Here is a 16,814-nt window from a genome sequence, read left to right as displayed (position 1 = left end):
AAAGTTAGCTTGTTCGTAAGTAGCTTTTAAGCTGCACGGTAGTGTGTTCCTCAACTTTGTACTCAGGTAGGAGAAATTTGACGCATGCATTAGTTTATATTTTAGGCCTTTACAACTGGGGAAGTGCAGATTAAGGAATGTTCGAGATGACCTTTTAGAGTTTCTGGGCGGCAGATCTACAAGATCTGTCCTGTAGGCTGGGGCATTTCCGTGAATGATTTTATGAACTAGAGAGCATATCTTGAACGTGATGCATTCTTTAAGTGGGAGCCAGTGTAGTTTCTCCCTTAGGGGCCTTGCACTTTCATATTTTGTTTTTCCGTATGAGTGTCTGGCTGCTGTATTCTGGGCGGTTTGCAGGTTCTTGATGATTTGCTCTTTACATCCTGCGTAGAGTGCATTGCAGTAGTCTAAGTGACTAAGCACTAGTGATTGTACCAGGTTGTGAAAAATGGTCCTTGGGAAGAATGGTCTTATCCTTTTTAGTTTCCACATGGAGTAGAACATCTTTTTAGTTGTATTTTTCACATGATTATCAAGTGTAAGATGTCGATCGAGGGTCACTCCAAGAATTTTCAGTGTGTCCGATACAGGAAGGAATAGTGTTGGCGTGTTTATGGTGGTGAATTTGTTCTTATTATGTTGTGAGGTGAGTATGAGGCATTGCGTTTTATCTGCTGAAATGCATCTGCCCATGAGTGCATGATATGGAAACCTTGGTTGATGTCGTTTGTAATTTCCAATAGGTCTTGTTTAAACGGTATGTAGATCGTTACGTCATCTGCGTATATGTATGGATTGAGGTTTTGATTGAATAGTAGATTGGCCAAGGGTGTCATCATTAGGTTGAAGAGAGTCGGCGAGAGGGGGGATCCTTGTGGGACTCCACACTCAGGTGTCCATGTGTCTGAGGTGGTAGAGTTGGATATCACTTGGTAAGATCGTGTGGTTAGGAAGCCTTTGAACCACTTGAGGACGTTGCCTCCAATTCCAAAGTATTCAAGGATGTGTAGTAATATTCTGTGGTCAACCATATCAAAAGCGCTGGACATATCGAATTGTTTATTTATTTATTTATTTATTTATTTATTAACTTTTCATAACTTTACAAGCATTATACTTGCAACATGAAACACAGATATGATTAATACACAACATCCAAATAGGAATAAAATTATTCTAAAGAAAAACATTAATGTTTCATCATATCTTCCTTTGACCACAATTAGAGAGGAAGGAGTCAAAATTGTTCAGGGGAACATAAAAAAGAAAAATTATAGGAAAAGGCCTAGCCTTAAATACCACCATAGAATACTTTATGTTGGTTTTATCATTTGACAAGCTTTTTCATATTTATAAATTCTCTCAATTGTGTTGGTACAAAAAACACATACTTTATGTTTAGATATTTTATAACACACTTGCAAGGATAAGCAAGTAAAAAAGTTGCCCCTAAAGACCTGGTTTCCTCTCTCATTTCCAGAAACTGTTTTCTTCTTTCTTGAGTGATTTTAGTCACATCAGGAAATATCCACAATTTCTGTCCACAAAATTGTTGCTGTGTATTTTTAAAATAAAGTTTTAATACAGCATCAAAGTCTTGTTCAAATACAAAAGATACTAAGAGGGTAGCTCTGGTTACAACCTCGGTCAAGGAGTCCTCCAATATCTGTGAAATGTCCTTCAATTCTTCAGCTTCCTGCAAAACACCTTCTCGATCTTTTTTTGTGGGTAAAAAATAAATCTTATTTATCGGCGGAATATTTTGAGCTGAAAATTTTAAATTCTCCAGAAGAAACTTTTTGAACAAATCATATGGTAACATTCCTACTGGTTTGGGGAAATTAAGAATTCGCATATTCAATCGCCTATTATAGTTTTCTATTTGTTCAATCCTTTGACGCATAGACATATTATCTTTCATCACTGCAATAAATTTTTCATTTGTTTTTACAGCTTCTTCCTGAGAGTGTTTTTCCTGATCTTTTAAATCCTGCTTCAGCTTATCCAAAGATTGGGATAGCTGGCCTACAGTGTTAGCAAGTTTTTTAGTCTCTTGAGTAGAATTTATAATTAAATCTTGCATTTTTTGCATTGACTGCCAAAGCATGTCAAGCGTTACCACTCTGGGCGGGTTCTCCCGCGTTGTTTTACCTTCAACAGCCGACTCCAACTCTGGGATGGGGCCCTCTCCGATCGAATTGTAGTAGAAGAATGTTATAGCCAGTTACGATCAGTTGTTTAAATTTAGCCATAAGAGTGACTAGCACTGTTTCTGTGCTGTGGTTAGCTTGGAATCCTGATTGGGATTTGTGTAGTATGGAGAATTTATTTAGGTAGTTGGTGAGTTGATTGGTTACCAATCCTTCCGTTAATTTGGTTGTCAGTGGGATAGATGCTACTGGGCGGTAGTTGGTTAAGTCGCTTGTGCTTTTTTTTGCATCTTTGGGTATAGGGGTGAGTAAAATATTTCCTTGGTCTTTTGGGAAGAGTCCGCTTTGAAGCATGTAGTTCAGGTGCTCTGTGAGATCTTTTATGAATTGTTGAGGGGCTAACTTTGTCAGGTTGTTTGGGCATATGTCTAGTTTGCAGTGGGATTTGGCAAATCTTTTGAGTTTTTGGGATACGATGTCCTCTGATAGCGTTTCAAAATTGGTCCAGTATCTGTCCGCTGGGTATTCACCAGGGTTTGGGTCTAGGCAGTCAAGAAGCTCTGTGTAGTTAGTGGTATTGACAGGAATTTGGAGGCGTAGTTTTGTGATTTTCTCACTGAAGTATTTTGCCAGATTGTTTGCTGCTGGTTTATCTGTGTTGTTAGAAGTTACTGGCGTGGTGTCTAGTAATTTGTTCACAAGCTGGAAGAGTTTTTGTGTGTCCTTGAATTCTGGTCCAATTATAGTTTTATAATATAGTCTTTTAGTTTGTCTTATGGTGTATTTATATTTCCTTTGCAATTGCTTCCAGGTGGTGAATGTGGAATCGTCTCTCATTTTCTTCCATGCTCGTTCTAGCCTTCTAACTTGCGTTTTTAGCTTTTTCAGTTCTTCGTTGAATCATGGTATTGAGTTCTTTCTGTGTGATGTTCTGGTTTGAATTGGTGCTATGTTATCTAATATGCTTCTACATCTACTGTCCCATTTTTCAAGGAATTGGCTTGTGTCAGAATATTATAGGATCTATTTTTCCTCTCATGGTATAGGTGGTTCGTTCTTCTTTGTGGGTTGATTCTTTCAATCGCCATATGAGGGAGAAGTTTGCTATATAGTGGTCTGACCATGGTATGGGTGACCATTTTATATCTGTTAGTGTTAAATTTGAGTCAGGAGCGAATTTGTGTGTAATGATATCTAGTGCATGTCCTTTAATATGGGTTTGCCGCGTATCTGGCCTGTGGAAATCCCATAATTGAAGGAACTCATCGCATTCTTGGACGTTTGTTGAGGTCTAGTCTTCAAGGTGTAGGTTAATATCTCCTACTATAAGTAGGTTTGAGGTAGATACACATATGTTCGATATGAAGTCCATGAAGTTAGTTTGGGATTCTTGCCATTTAACTGGTGGTCTGTAGAGCAGGATTAAGTTGAGATGTTCCATTAGGTTTGGGTGGCTAATCCTAACTGAGGCAATTTCGAAATGGGGCTGGATGGATTCGGCTACGGTTGTAATGGTGAACTGGGATCTATAGATTATGGCTATTCCTCCATTCCTTGTCCAGTGGGTGATTTTGTAGCCTGGGGGGCAAAGATCTAAAATTATGGGGTCTTTAAGGTCATGGATCCAGGTTTCAGTAATAATTAACAGATCAAGTTTGTCTGTTGTGATCCAGTCTGTGATAGTTGTTGTTTTATTAACTGCCGATCTAGAAATCAAAATCTCTCCTATATGTAATAAAAGTGAGCCAAGTTCAGGGCAATCGAGCCATTGTGACATCAGTGATGAGGTTGGCTCTTAGGCTTTAGTGGAATGAGATATTATGACATCACAATCTCAGCTCTGGTTACCAGAGACTGAAACTCTTCACACTAAGGGGGACGTTATTAACGGGGGCTACTTTTAAAACAGATTATTTACTACAACTACTACTACTACTACTTAACATTTCTAAAGCGCTACTAGGGTTACGCAGCGCTGTACAATTTAACATAACTAGGGCCCTGCTTAGTATGGGTATCTCTAACATTAGTGTGTGCTAAAATGCCATTTGGACTCATGTTGTACAATGCTTCATAGTTGATTTTACCACCTACTTGAACTTCATGCTCGAAACGGGTCTTTTTCCTCATGAGCATGGGAGCATTCTTCTCACCCCAATTCCAAAGAACCCAAAAATGAAAGCTGATGTCATTTCTAATTATAGACCAGTAGCATCCATCCAATTATTTGTTAACACTATGGAAAGTATGGTCCATACTCAGCTAGCCGACTACTTGAATAATTTCGATATTCTACATTGCTCTCAATCGGGGTTCCGTCCCCAGTACAGTACTGAAACAGTACTGGTTACCTTACTGTCAAATTTTAAGAGAAATATCCACTGGGAAAAAATATTATTACTCCAATTTGACATGTCCAGCGCGTTCGACATGGTGGATCATGAGATTTTAATCTACCTACTAGACACCTTCGGAATCAGAGGAGCCGTATTACACTGGATCAAGGGTTTCCTATCCTCTCGTACATATCAAGTCAGAGCTAATTCCTGCATTTCAACACCGTGGAAAGCCTACTGTGGGGTACCTCAAGGCTCACCTCTTTCTCCAACCCTCTTCAATATTATGCTGATTCCACTAGCAAAAGCATTATCTCAGCTTGGCCTAAACCCATTCATTTATGCGGACGATGTGACCATCTACATCCCTTTCAAGTCTACTCTAGCCGAAATCTCCGATGAAATAGACGCAAGTTTCTCCATCATGGATTCTTGGGCAAAGGCGTTTCTGTTTAAGCTTAAGACAAAACACAATGTATAATCCTATCGACCCAACACAATAAAGTAGTCCAAAGCTCACTCGACATTAAGGGCTGCAAACTTTCGAACTCAAACAGCCTGAGAATCCTGGGTGTAGAGTTGAATAACCACTTACAACTGGACAATCAGGTGAAAATCATCACTAAAAGAATGTTGCACGCCATGTGGAGGCTGAAGCACATTCAGCTTTTCATTTCAAGAGATCTATTCCGCACCCTTGTCCATTGGCTGGTCCTCTCCCATATAGACTACTGTAGCGGGATTTATGCTGGTTGTCGGGACTACATTCTGAAAAGGCTACAGACTGGTCAAAACACAGCAGCAAGGCTAATATTGGGCAAATTGCGTTTTCATCATGCACAGCCACTGCGTTATAAACTACACTGGCTTCCAGTCAAAGATTGTATTACATTTAAAATCTGCTCACTAACGCAGAAGATAATTTATGGAGAAGCCCCTGAATATATGCTCCATCTCATCGCTCTACCTTCCAGAAATGTGCTAATAACTGCAAGGACCTACCTCAATCTACATTATCCCAACTGCAGGAATGTTAAATACAAGACCCTTTTTGCTTCGTCCTTCCCCTACATCAGTCCAAAATGCTGGAATGTTCTGCCGAGACAACTAAAAGAACTAGTCGACCACCACCTGTTCAAAAAGTCTTTAAAAACATTCTTATTCGCCAAAGCTTATTCCAGTGGCAACTCCTATGTTTAACCTCTCTCCCTTCCTGACTGTACATGGTTATCTGCCGGTTGCTTTGCCCCTATCTTTCACCCCGTGTTATCCTCTGGTCCATTCCCTGCCTGTCTCAATCTGTAACTGAGTCATCTTTGCATTGTATTTTTTTCCTCTTGAATTATTGTAAGCCACATTGCACCTGCTCCTGTGGGAAAATGTGGGGTACAAATGCACCAAAATAAATAAATAAATAATCTTGCAATGTGTCATTGATGTCACTGTACAGTTGACTACTCAGTTCAGCGTTTCAACATGGAGGGTAAAAGCACATTGAGGCCAGTGCTGGATTGGAAGGCAGACGTACAGTACCTGGGATTACGGTGATTGTCTTGAGTGCTCGCAGGACACGGAAAGTTCGGAGTGCAGAGACGTTGCCCAAATCCACAAACTCTGTGATGTAACTAGAAAGAAAGAGGGTGGGGGGTCAGAGGTTAGCTCACCGTGGGAATCTGGATATCGGCAACATATGCCAGTCTGTGGGCACAGGGAGGGAAACCCTCTTTCTCAAAATGATGCATTAAAGTAGGAATTATGCTCTTCCTTTTCCGCATTCCATAGCCCATTTAAGCAGTGTACTCAAAGGTTCTCTCTAGTCAAGGCCAGACAGCGAGTGTTAATTGCACACATAAAGCGGTATCATTTAACTGTAATCTTTACTGTGTTTCCCTGTAGCTAGTGACCTGCATGGATCTGTCAATTGTCTTTCACCCAAACAGGATATAAATGCAAACTTAATGCTACAAAACCATTGCAGGTTTTATATTTTTACAAAGTGCAGACGTTCTTCTGGCTTTGAAAATTTGCTTAGCTTGTTGTTCAGCTATTCATGCTGCATTCAGGTATTCATGAGAATCAGTGTGTACAGACTATGTAAAGATCCATTTTTCAGATGTCGATGTGGTATTCATTGTTTGGCCATCTCAGAATGAAGCTGCCTCCCTCCTTAGGTTTCTTTTCAGTTGTTTTTGCTGTATTCACGCTTTATTTCTATCAGTGAGATATTTGAATGGGGTTCTGAAGAAAATCAGCTGTCAGTGTTGTGTTCATTCTTTACACAGGATAGCAATCACGTAGGGCTTCTGCTGATGATTGGCGGCCATTTTAGAAGCCTTGCTTGTGGTTGTGAGAATCTACTACTTATCATTGTTACCTTGAGGACTGTGCTGTTTTTGTGAAATTTGGAACCACACCGAGAATATGACTGATAAGTATTTCTGTTTAGCTCAAAATTGTCTTATATATTTTTTAGCAACGCAGTATTTTTAGATCTGAGCAGCTTTGAGGGTACCTTCTCTCATTGATAAACTGTCTTCAGCTTTTTTCTTTTTGCATGAAATTGGATACTATTTAAAATGTGTATGGTCCATCGATATGTTTATGATATTATTTGAGATTTTGAATTATTGGACCCTGAACTAGTGACCGATGACTGAGACAGCTCTCACCTATGCCACTATGGCGCTCATTTTCGAAGCAGATGGATCTCAAAATGGCCAAAAAAGTCCATCTGCGAAAATGTTCAAATCACAATTTTCAAAAGGCAGAATTTGGATGTTTAACACTGCTGTTTGTTCAAAATAGCAAGGGGTTGTGTTGGAGACGTAATTTGGGTGGGACTAGGGCGGGCCCAAAAGTAGGACGTCTTTCAGTGATAATGAAATGGGAAGGCAGCCATTCCAAGGCAGCCATTTTTATCTAGACCTGTTTCAGTAACATCCAGGGTACAAAAAGGTGCCCTGACTGAGCAGCTGACCACTGGAGAGATGAAGGCATGACCCAGTGATAACTTATCTCCTCCTACTCCACTAAGAAGTGGAAGTAACAGTGGATAGCAGGCTCTATGACAGTTTCAGGTATTATGGCCATTCCTAACAGAGCAGCAAGCCTAGTGGTCAGTGCAGTGGACTTTGAGCAGCAGGATCTAGGTATAACGCCAATATTATCTAGTTTATTTCTGTACAAATACATAAGCCCTCCGGGAACACAGAAATATCTACTACACCTGAATTTATAAGACACCTGCAAGCATGATGGCTAGTGTAGCGGTGTACATTAGTCAGGGCCACAGAGAGACACAGCTGGGCCCAAGGCAGGACTAGATCACTGTGCGTGTGTCCCCTCACCACGCCATGCCCCCACTCCCCCACACTCGGACCGCTGCCACTGCACCTTTCTGTCTGCTCTCTTGCTCTGTCCTCTCCTGCGCTGCTCCTGTCCATGCCAGGAGTTGGAACCCGGACGATTTCATTAACGCGATATCACGCTAATGCAATCATCTGGGTCGTGGGGGGCACGCAGGAAGAAGCTTGCTAGTGCTGGGCCCAAGCCTAGCACTAGCAAGAGAGAATTTTGCCCCCACTGTCAGTGGCCCTGGGTACAGTAGGTTTTTATCTGTTCCACGAGAGCTGACAGTAAATATATAAAGGAATTAAGGTGGGATATGTATCTGGGTCCCATTGTTTACAGTCCACTGCACTGACCACTAAGATGTCCCGCTGCTCTGCAGGGATGTCTGTATGTCCATATTTGTACAAATGATGCCAGATAGATATTTTTGTGTCCGCTTTTTTGGCGTTCATATTTTGGACATTTCACTTTGGAAAATGACTGTCCATTTCGGACTTTTTCAGTGCAAGAACGCCTTTCTTACGTATGTTTTTTACCAGGAAATCCCGAAGTTTTTCTTGTTCAGAAATGGTTGCGAGATGGACTTTTCTTTTGGATGTTATGAGCAGGATGTTCTTTTAAAAATGTCTCTCATTCTGTAAATAGAGATTAGGAGAGTGATATATTTCTGAGGTCTTTTTCTCCACTACTTTTTGAACTTTCAGAGAAACTGGGACAGTTTATCCAGAACAGGTCAGTGTGTGTAGTTTTCATGGTTCAGACACAGTTCTCCTTTTGATGTGTGCTGACACAACCACAACCCCCCTCCCCAATTTAAAGATTCACGACAGTGGGAGCAGCTAAGAGGCTGGCATTTTCAAAAACGTTAAACCATACTAGTGCTTCAGCAGTGAAATCAATATAAGAGGATGTTTGATCACTGAATAACTAAAAAGTGTCTTTTTTTCACCTTTGCAGCCTCATTTCTGAGAGCATTTTAATTGATGGAGCTATAATATTTTTTGTATATATATTTAAACATTTTGAAGATCATTTTCTAAGCACATAGAGTTACGAGTGAACTTCTACAGCAATAATTTAAAACATGTAGCACTTACTCTCCTGTTTACTGAGCAGTGTCAGCATTAGTGCATGGCTGCTGCTAGCCCAGCTTAGTAAACGAGGGAGGGTTAACTTGTAAAGTGCTGTAGAAGTTCGCTGCAGTTTTGATCCATTTGGAAGATTAGATTTTTATAAAAATATAAAAGAGAGAAGAAATTAATATTTGGAGCCCCAGCAAAGACGTTAAGGAGATTGGGTGGCAGAGCCGGTGGCGGGGATAGTGCTGGGCAGACTTATACGGTCTGTGCCAGAGCCGGTGATGGGAGGCGGGGACAGTGCTGGGCAGACTTACACGGTCTGTGCCCTGAAAAGGACAGGTACAAATCAAGGTAAGGTATACACAAAAAGTAGCACATATGAGTTTATCTTGTTGGGTAGACTGAATGGACCGTGCAGGTCTTTTTCTGCCATCATTTACTATGTTACTATGTCAGTGTCTGGGCATTTGAGGTTTTATCTTCTTAGTGGATAACATTTTACAGGATTAATATGCCATACAATTAAAGTTACAGGAGTCATTTTACTAAGGACACTAACGGATTTAGGACTAGATCCTATATACCATACCTAAAAATTTAGCACCCAAATGAAATATGCCTAGGGGTATCCTATAAAATACACCTAAATTTAGGTGAGCCAGGCAATGTGAGACCAGTGTAGGACAAACGCTTTAGCTGGCGGGGGCCCCAGAGGCAATTTGGGGGGGCCCAGGCCCTGTGCCCCCCCCTGTAGCTACGCTACTGGTGTATATAGATTTTAGAAACACCTACAACCCGCCCACTCCATGCCCGTGGCCATGCCCCCTTTTCATCATGTTATAGAATACACTTAGACAGTTCTGTGCATAAATTCTAATTAATGCTAATCAGTGTCAATAATTGCTTGTTAATTGGCAATTATCAGTGCTGATTGGCTTGTTAATTGTGTGTGCAAATGTGCACACAACTTAAGTTGCGCTATCTAGAATCTATGGGTTAGTGTGTGCCTTATGCCACACTTAGTGTTCAAGTGAAAAGGGATGAGGCCACAGGAGAGGCACGGGCATTCATTAGAGATACATTCTGGATTACAGAATTTAGAGGAACCGTGCCTTAGGATTTACACCAGATTTCAATTGCTGGAAATCCTCGGGTCAAACGTTGGGCACAGATCCCGGAGCTATCACTAGTCTATAGTTGGAGCCCAACTGGAATAGTGCTCAGTGCCAATTAAATTTGGGTAAATGTTAGGCATGTCAATAACAGGTGAATCTGGTACTGGCATGTCTAACGTTTATGCATAAAAGGTGTCCGGGTGCCATTATGAAGTAGAGTCCTGCTGTGATTCTTCTGAATAGAACTGCCCAATTGTAGAATTGCCCCATACTGTAAGTCAGAACACAGAAACGGCAGTCTTAATTTTAAATGGACAAGTTATCTGTATAAAGATACAAAGCTAAAGATATACAGATAACTAATCCATATTTTGTGACTAATTTATATGGATTGGCTCATAGAAAATATACATACAACTATATGGATAATTGTAAAGCTGTGATTATTCCACTGAATACTGGCCTCTCTGTATTTTACAAAAGGCTCTTTTGAATACAGTATCATTGCCAGTATGTGCTGCGGCAGCAGTCAAGTGGCATCAACCCGACATCTTCACATTTTTTAATTTCCTCCCCCCCCCCCCCCATTTTTTTTTAAAACAGCCCTGACTAGTTAATTGGTGAACAGGCAACAAACCAAACTGCAGACTGTATTAAATTTGCGTGTTCCCCCACCTATTCTGACCTCATCCTCCCCCAGACTGCTCTTACACAGTCCAGGAATTAATGAACTCCATAATCAGAAGGATTCGCTGGGATATAAGAAGATAGTTTATTACAATCTTACCAATAGCAGTACAGGCAAATCAGATATTCGTATGGTTGAACAGCAGTTCACAATACGTCTCTCTCTCCAGCTTTCTGAAGACTTCTGCTTTCTTCTTCTGATCTAATACCCTTCTGACTCCCATTTTTATACTATTTTCACCCTATTCATTTCAATGGACCCTAGCTTTGTCACCAGGGTTCTTGGATCTTATCAGTTGATCAAAATGACTTCACATACTATCAAGTATAAACAAGATATGCTCAGAGCGCATCTTATTAGATGACTTTGCATGTTCCCCAAACTCTCCCCTAGCCCCCTCCTTTGGATGTTCTCACCCGGGGTGCAGCTGACCCAGTACTATCTCTACACAACCATAGCAACTCTTGCTCATGACGTCTTGCAGGTGCCAGTCTCCTCATTATCTACAGAAGAGGGGTAGAGCTTGATAGTATGTGAAGTCATTTTGATCTGATAAGGTCCAAGAACCCTGGTGACAAAGCTAGGGTCCATTGAAATAAATAGGGTGAAAATAGTATAAAAATGGGAGTCAGAAGGGTATTAGATCAGAAAAAGAGAGCAGAAGTCTTCAGAAGGCTGGAGAGAGAGACGTGGGGGAACACGCAAATTTAATACAAGACCGAATGGATCCAAGACAAATTTATTGAGAAAGCAATAGAACTGACCCTTTGATGGGCTGCCTCAAGGGCTGATAATACTATCTGGAGATTTTTCCCTGCATACAGTGAAACAGTTTCTCAACAGATCAGCAGAACATAGAGAGCTTTAGCGGCTACGTAGCTTTGCCCTGGGCTGAACGGTGCTTGGTTGACTCGGTGCATAAAGTCGAGACTGCTGTTTGTGTCCTCACTGTATTAAGTGGTATATTAAATAATTAAGGGGCCCTTATACAGAAAGGCGGTGAGCCCAATGCAGGCTTACCACTCGCTTTTTCACAACACGGCCGCCAGCGGTAGTCCTGCCCTGAGCGTCACTAACGGGCAATTTAACTGGCCAGAATCCATTTCTGCCCAATTAAATAACATTGAATATCAACCCGCGAGTTTCTAATAAAAGGGTGTTTTGATATAAAGTCTCTTGATTCCTTGATTGTTCCTTCTTCCACTGGAGATCTGTTCAGGCCTGAAGGTCAATGAGAGTGGTTTTTGTAGGTTTATCCCTCGGTGGAGCCGCTTCTCAGTGTGCAGTGGATTGGGGAGGAGAAGTACATGCAGGAAAGCTACAGACACCCAAAATGTTTGTATGGCCTCAGGGGTAACCCTCAGCCCCACCTAACAGAGGATCCACTTACCATGGTATTGCTTTATACTGTGACACCCCTAGCAGATCTTGGTACCACACCAGTGGGTTACGACATCCTTGTTGAGAACTGTTGCCTCAGAATAACTGAAAACCCGGTTTTGCCGGTAAATTCTATATATGGCACCAAACATTAACTGTTCATTGTGCACCAAGTTTCAGTGGGAAAAAGCGTCATAATGGATGCAAGGTGCCAAAATGAGGAAAAACGGCTTATCCTCACAAAAACACATTTATGGAATAGCATGTAAGTCCGTGTGGATCTGCAAAGGGGGCATGGTCACGGGAGGGGCGGGCCAGGGATGTTCCCTTTAAATGCTCGCAATGTTATAGAATTCAGGGGATCCACGCACAACTTGTGCACCGGATTTACCCTGAGCACAAATCCTGGCACGAAAGGCTATTCTATTAAGGGTGCCGATCCTGGAACGCCCATCGCAGAATACAGTTCAGTGCTGATTTTTTTTCAGTGCCAAATGTTGAGTGTGATTTACAGAATTTCCCCCGCAGAGTTTACCGGGAAGCGATCCTCCCACTTCTTTTCCCCATTACTTACGCCATAACTATGACGCTAAAATCCAGCCAGTTCCATGGATCGCGTAAGAATGTGAAATGCTCAAGGCAAAACCCACGTGCCAGAATCTTGATCGTGGACTCGAACGTATAGATAACCGTAAAGGTGTACCTGAAATGAAGGGCAGAGAATCAGTGAAAACCCTGAAAACTACCTCCCAATGCATGGACTGTTTCAAGAACTGCCTCGAACACTTATCATATGCCTAAAATAACCTTCGGGCATGATATTTAATAGCACCTATGGGGAGAGGAGCACCAAGAGAAAAGCGAGTGGGCATCAAAGAATGGATATAGAAGGACAATCTATATTCAAAGACCCGACATTGGCTTCAGGGGTCAGCTGTAGTTACCTTCCAAAGATTCAATGATTTGTAATCCAACATGTAATTCATTAGAGAAATATTGAACTGTGTTGAAAAACAGTGTAAATGTAGCGTGAAAACTCTGTGGCAATGTGTCCAGCCCAGTCGCATCTGAAGTTGACCTGTTACACCGATTCTTGAGGCCCAGGTGCTTTTTCTCTCACTGTGCTGGATATGCTGAATCACTGATTCCCTCCCCTTAATTTAGCGTAGGTCTTTCAGCAATTTCCAGCAGCACTCTCCACATCGCACCACTGAAAATCATTACTGACTGCCCCAGCACGATCCAAATACTGCCAGGGTAGAGCATGGGCATAAGAACATCCAACATCCATACTGGTCAGACCAATGGTTCATCTAGCCCAGTATCCTGTTTCCAACAGTGGCCAATCCAGGCCACAAGTACCTAGCAGAAACCCAAATAGTAGCAACATTCCACATAGAATCTCAAATAACAGCAACATTTATTTATTTATTTATTTATTTGTTATATTTGTACCTCACATTTTCCCACCTATTTGCAGGCTCAATGTGGCTTACATGATACTGGACAGGTGTTAATAGACTCCGGAGTAAACCAAATACAGATAATGGTTAAGTTGGGGTAGGAAGAGTAGGGACCACATGAAGGAACATGTGGTGGGGCCATATAGAGGATAGCAAGAACAGATGAGATTGTTTGGTGATCAATACAAACAGTGGTGGTATATAGTGTCGCTGATTTCAGGCATTTAAGTTGGGTCGGGGGGGGGAGGGGGGTAAGCCTTTTGGAACAGGTGGGTTTTTAGATTTTTTTCTGAATTGGAGGTGGTCATAGGTGGTTTTCACGGAATCCCAAACAATAACAAGATTCCGAAATCCTAAAGAGTAGCAACATTCCATCCCAGGACAAGCAGTGTCTTCCCCATGTCTGTCTCAATACCAGACTATGGACTTTTCCTCCAGAAACTTGTACAAACCTTTTTTAAACCCAGATACACTAACTAACCGATGTTACCACATCCTCCAGTAATGAGTTCCAGTCCTCTGAATTATCTGACTAGCAGTGATATTCAGTCTGTTATCCACGTAACTTACACAGATAATGTAGAACAGCAAAATAAAGGCTGAATATCACTGGTAACCGTGTAAAGCCAGCAATTATATATGCATCCGGATATTCTCATTATCTACATAATGGTGTTGAATATCTGGAATTTTCTCCCGCAACTACAGGCCAAAATCTTACGAAGGTGGACTTTGGTTCTGGAGGATTGACTAGGTAGATGTCAAGCAGTAGAGCCACTTAGATTATTTAAAATGTCGGTTACCTTTTTGTCCAGGTTACCTTTTTGTCTCTCTTAATCTTATTCTATGTTCTCCTTTCTTTGCTTACTTACAGTTTCAGTTTTGGGGGAATACACATTTTTTTAATTATGGGCATTCCGCCCCCTCTCGTATGTAAAAATCTCTTTCTGACAGGTTGTTCTTTTAGCAGTTTAGGGCTCGATGTTCAAAATGATTTCAACAGACAGGATAAGGCTCCTGGTCATTTAAAGTGCTCAAGCCGAAAACTGGCTATTTTGGGGGAATTCTGGGGGAGGAGTTGGCACATAAGTACCAATAATCGGCTTTTAACCAGTTATGGAACTGAGTCCTATCTTTATGCAGGACTTCTTAGCTGGTTAAGTGCCAAATATCATACTTATCTTGCCTTTATGAAACAATATTGTAGACTAGTGGTTTTTTTTTATTTTTTAATGTTAAGTGTGTGTGTTGGGGGGATCAACTCAAGGGGGGCAGGGCAAGAAGGGGCTGGAGAAGACATATATCCTTAAAAAAAAACCTCATGCTGTGACTTGACAATTTTAGTGAGATGAAAAAGGTTGAAAATCTCTGATTTAGTCCTTAGTGAAATGCAAGGCATAGTACATAAGTAATGCCATACTGGGAAAAGACCAAGGGTCCATCGAGCCCAGCATCCTGTCCACGACAGCGGCCAATCCAGGCCAAGGGCACCTGGCAAGCTTCCCAAACGTACAAACATTCTATACATGTTATTCCCGGAATTGTGGATTTTTCCCAAGTCCGTTTAGTAGCGGTTTATGGACTTGTCCTTTAGGAAACCGTCTAACCCCTTTTTAAACTCTGCCAAGCTAACCACCTTCACCACGTTCTCCATCAACGAATTCCAGAGTTTAATTATGCGTTGGGTGAAGAAATATTTTCTCTAATTTGTTTTAAATTTACTACACTGTAGTTTCAATGCATGCCCCCTAGTCCTTGAATTTTTGGAAAGCCTGAACAGACGCTTCACATCCACCTGTTCCACTCCACTCATTATTTTATATGCCTCTATCATGTCTCCCCTCAGCCGTCTCTTCTCCAAGCTGAAAAGCCCTAGCCTCTTTAGTCTTTCTTCTTCTTGCTGGCCTCCCACTTAGTCACCTCTCCCCTCTCCAGTCAGTTCAAAACTCTGCTGCCCGTCTCATCTTCCGCCAGGGTCGCTTTACTCATACTACCCCTCTCCTCAAGACCCTTCACTGGCTCCCTATCCGTTTTCGCATCCTGTTCAAACTTCTTCTACTAACCTATAAATGTACTCACTCTGCTGCTCCCCAGTATCTCTCCACACTCGTCCTTCCCTATACCCCTTCCCGTGCACTCCGCTCCATGGATAAATCCTTCTTATCTGTTCCCTTCTCCACTACTGCCAACTCCAGACTTCGTGCCTTTTGTCTCGCTGCACCCTACGCCTGGAATAAACTTCCTGAGCCCCTACGTCTTGCCCCATCCTTGGCCACCTTTAAATCTAGACAGAAAGCCCACCTCTTTAACATTGCTTTTGACTCGTAACCACTTGTAACCACTCGCCTCCACCTACCCTCCTCTCTTCCTTCCCGTTCACATTAATTGATTTGATTTGCTTACTTTATTTATTTTTTGTCTATTAGATTGTAAGCTCTTTGAGCAGGGACTGTCTTTCTTCTATGTTTGTGCAGCGCTGCGTATGCCTTGTAGCGCTATAGAAATGCTAAATAGTAGTAGTAGTAGTAGTAGTCCCATCCCCGCTATCATTTTAGTCGCCCTCGCTGCACCTTTTCCAATTCTACTATATCTTTCTTGAGATGCGGCGACCAGAATTGAACACAATACTCAAGGTGCGGTCGCACCATGGAGCGGTACAACGGCATTATAACATCCTCACACCTGTTTTCCATACCTTTCCTAATAATGCCCAACATTCTATTCGCTTTCCTAGCCGCAAGCAGCACACTGAGCGAAGGTTTCAGTGTATTATTGATGATGACACCCAGATCCCTTTCTTGGTCCGTAACTCCTAACGTGGAACCTTGCATGATGTAGCTATAATTTGGGTTCTTTTTTCCCACATGCATCACCTTGCTCTTGCTCACATTAAACATCATCTGCCATTTAGCCACCCAGTCTCCCAGTCTCGTAAGGTCCTTCTGTAATTTTTCACAATCCTGTAGCAAGTTAATGACTTTGAATAACTTTGTGTCATCAGCAAATTTAATTACCTCGCTAGTTACTCCCATCTCTAAATCATTTATAAATATATTAAAAAGCAGCTGTCCTAGCACTGACCCCTGAGGAACCCCACTAACTACCCTTCTCCATTGTGAATACTGCCCATTTAACCCCACTCTCTGTTTCCTATCCTTCAACCAGTTTTTAATCCACAATAGGACATTACCTCCTATCCCATGACCCTCCAATTTCCTCTGTAGCCTTTTGAAAATCCAGATACACAAT

General features: G+C 41.7%; 1 protein-coding gene across 1 annotated transcript in view; it reads right to left on the bottom strand.

The window, feature by feature from the left end:
• Positions 1-16,814, bottom strand: part of LOC115482281 (sodium channel protein type 4 subunit alpha-like) — a 295,820-nt gene that overhangs the window by 162,126 nt on the left and 116,880 nt on the right. The window contains exons 5-6 of the mRNA XM_030221948.1: positions 12,677-12,805; positions 6,023-6,114 (exon numbers count right to left, since the gene is read on the bottom strand). Coding sequence (XP_030077808.1) covers positions 6,023-6,114; positions 12,677-12,805 — 221 coding nt within the window. The remainder of the gene's footprint in view (positions 1-6,022; positions 6,115-12,676; positions 12,806-16,814) is intronic.

This window comes from Microcaecilia unicolor, chromosome 12 (assembly GCF_901765095.1).
Source record: "Microcaecilia unicolor chromosome 12, aMicUni1.1, whole genome shotgun sequence".
In the NCBI taxonomy this organism is placed as follows: Eukaryota; Metazoa; Chordata; class Amphibia; order Gymnophiona; family Siphonopidae; genus Microcaecilia; species Microcaecilia unicolor.
This window is presented reverse-complemented; position numbering and strand designations above follow the sequence as displayed.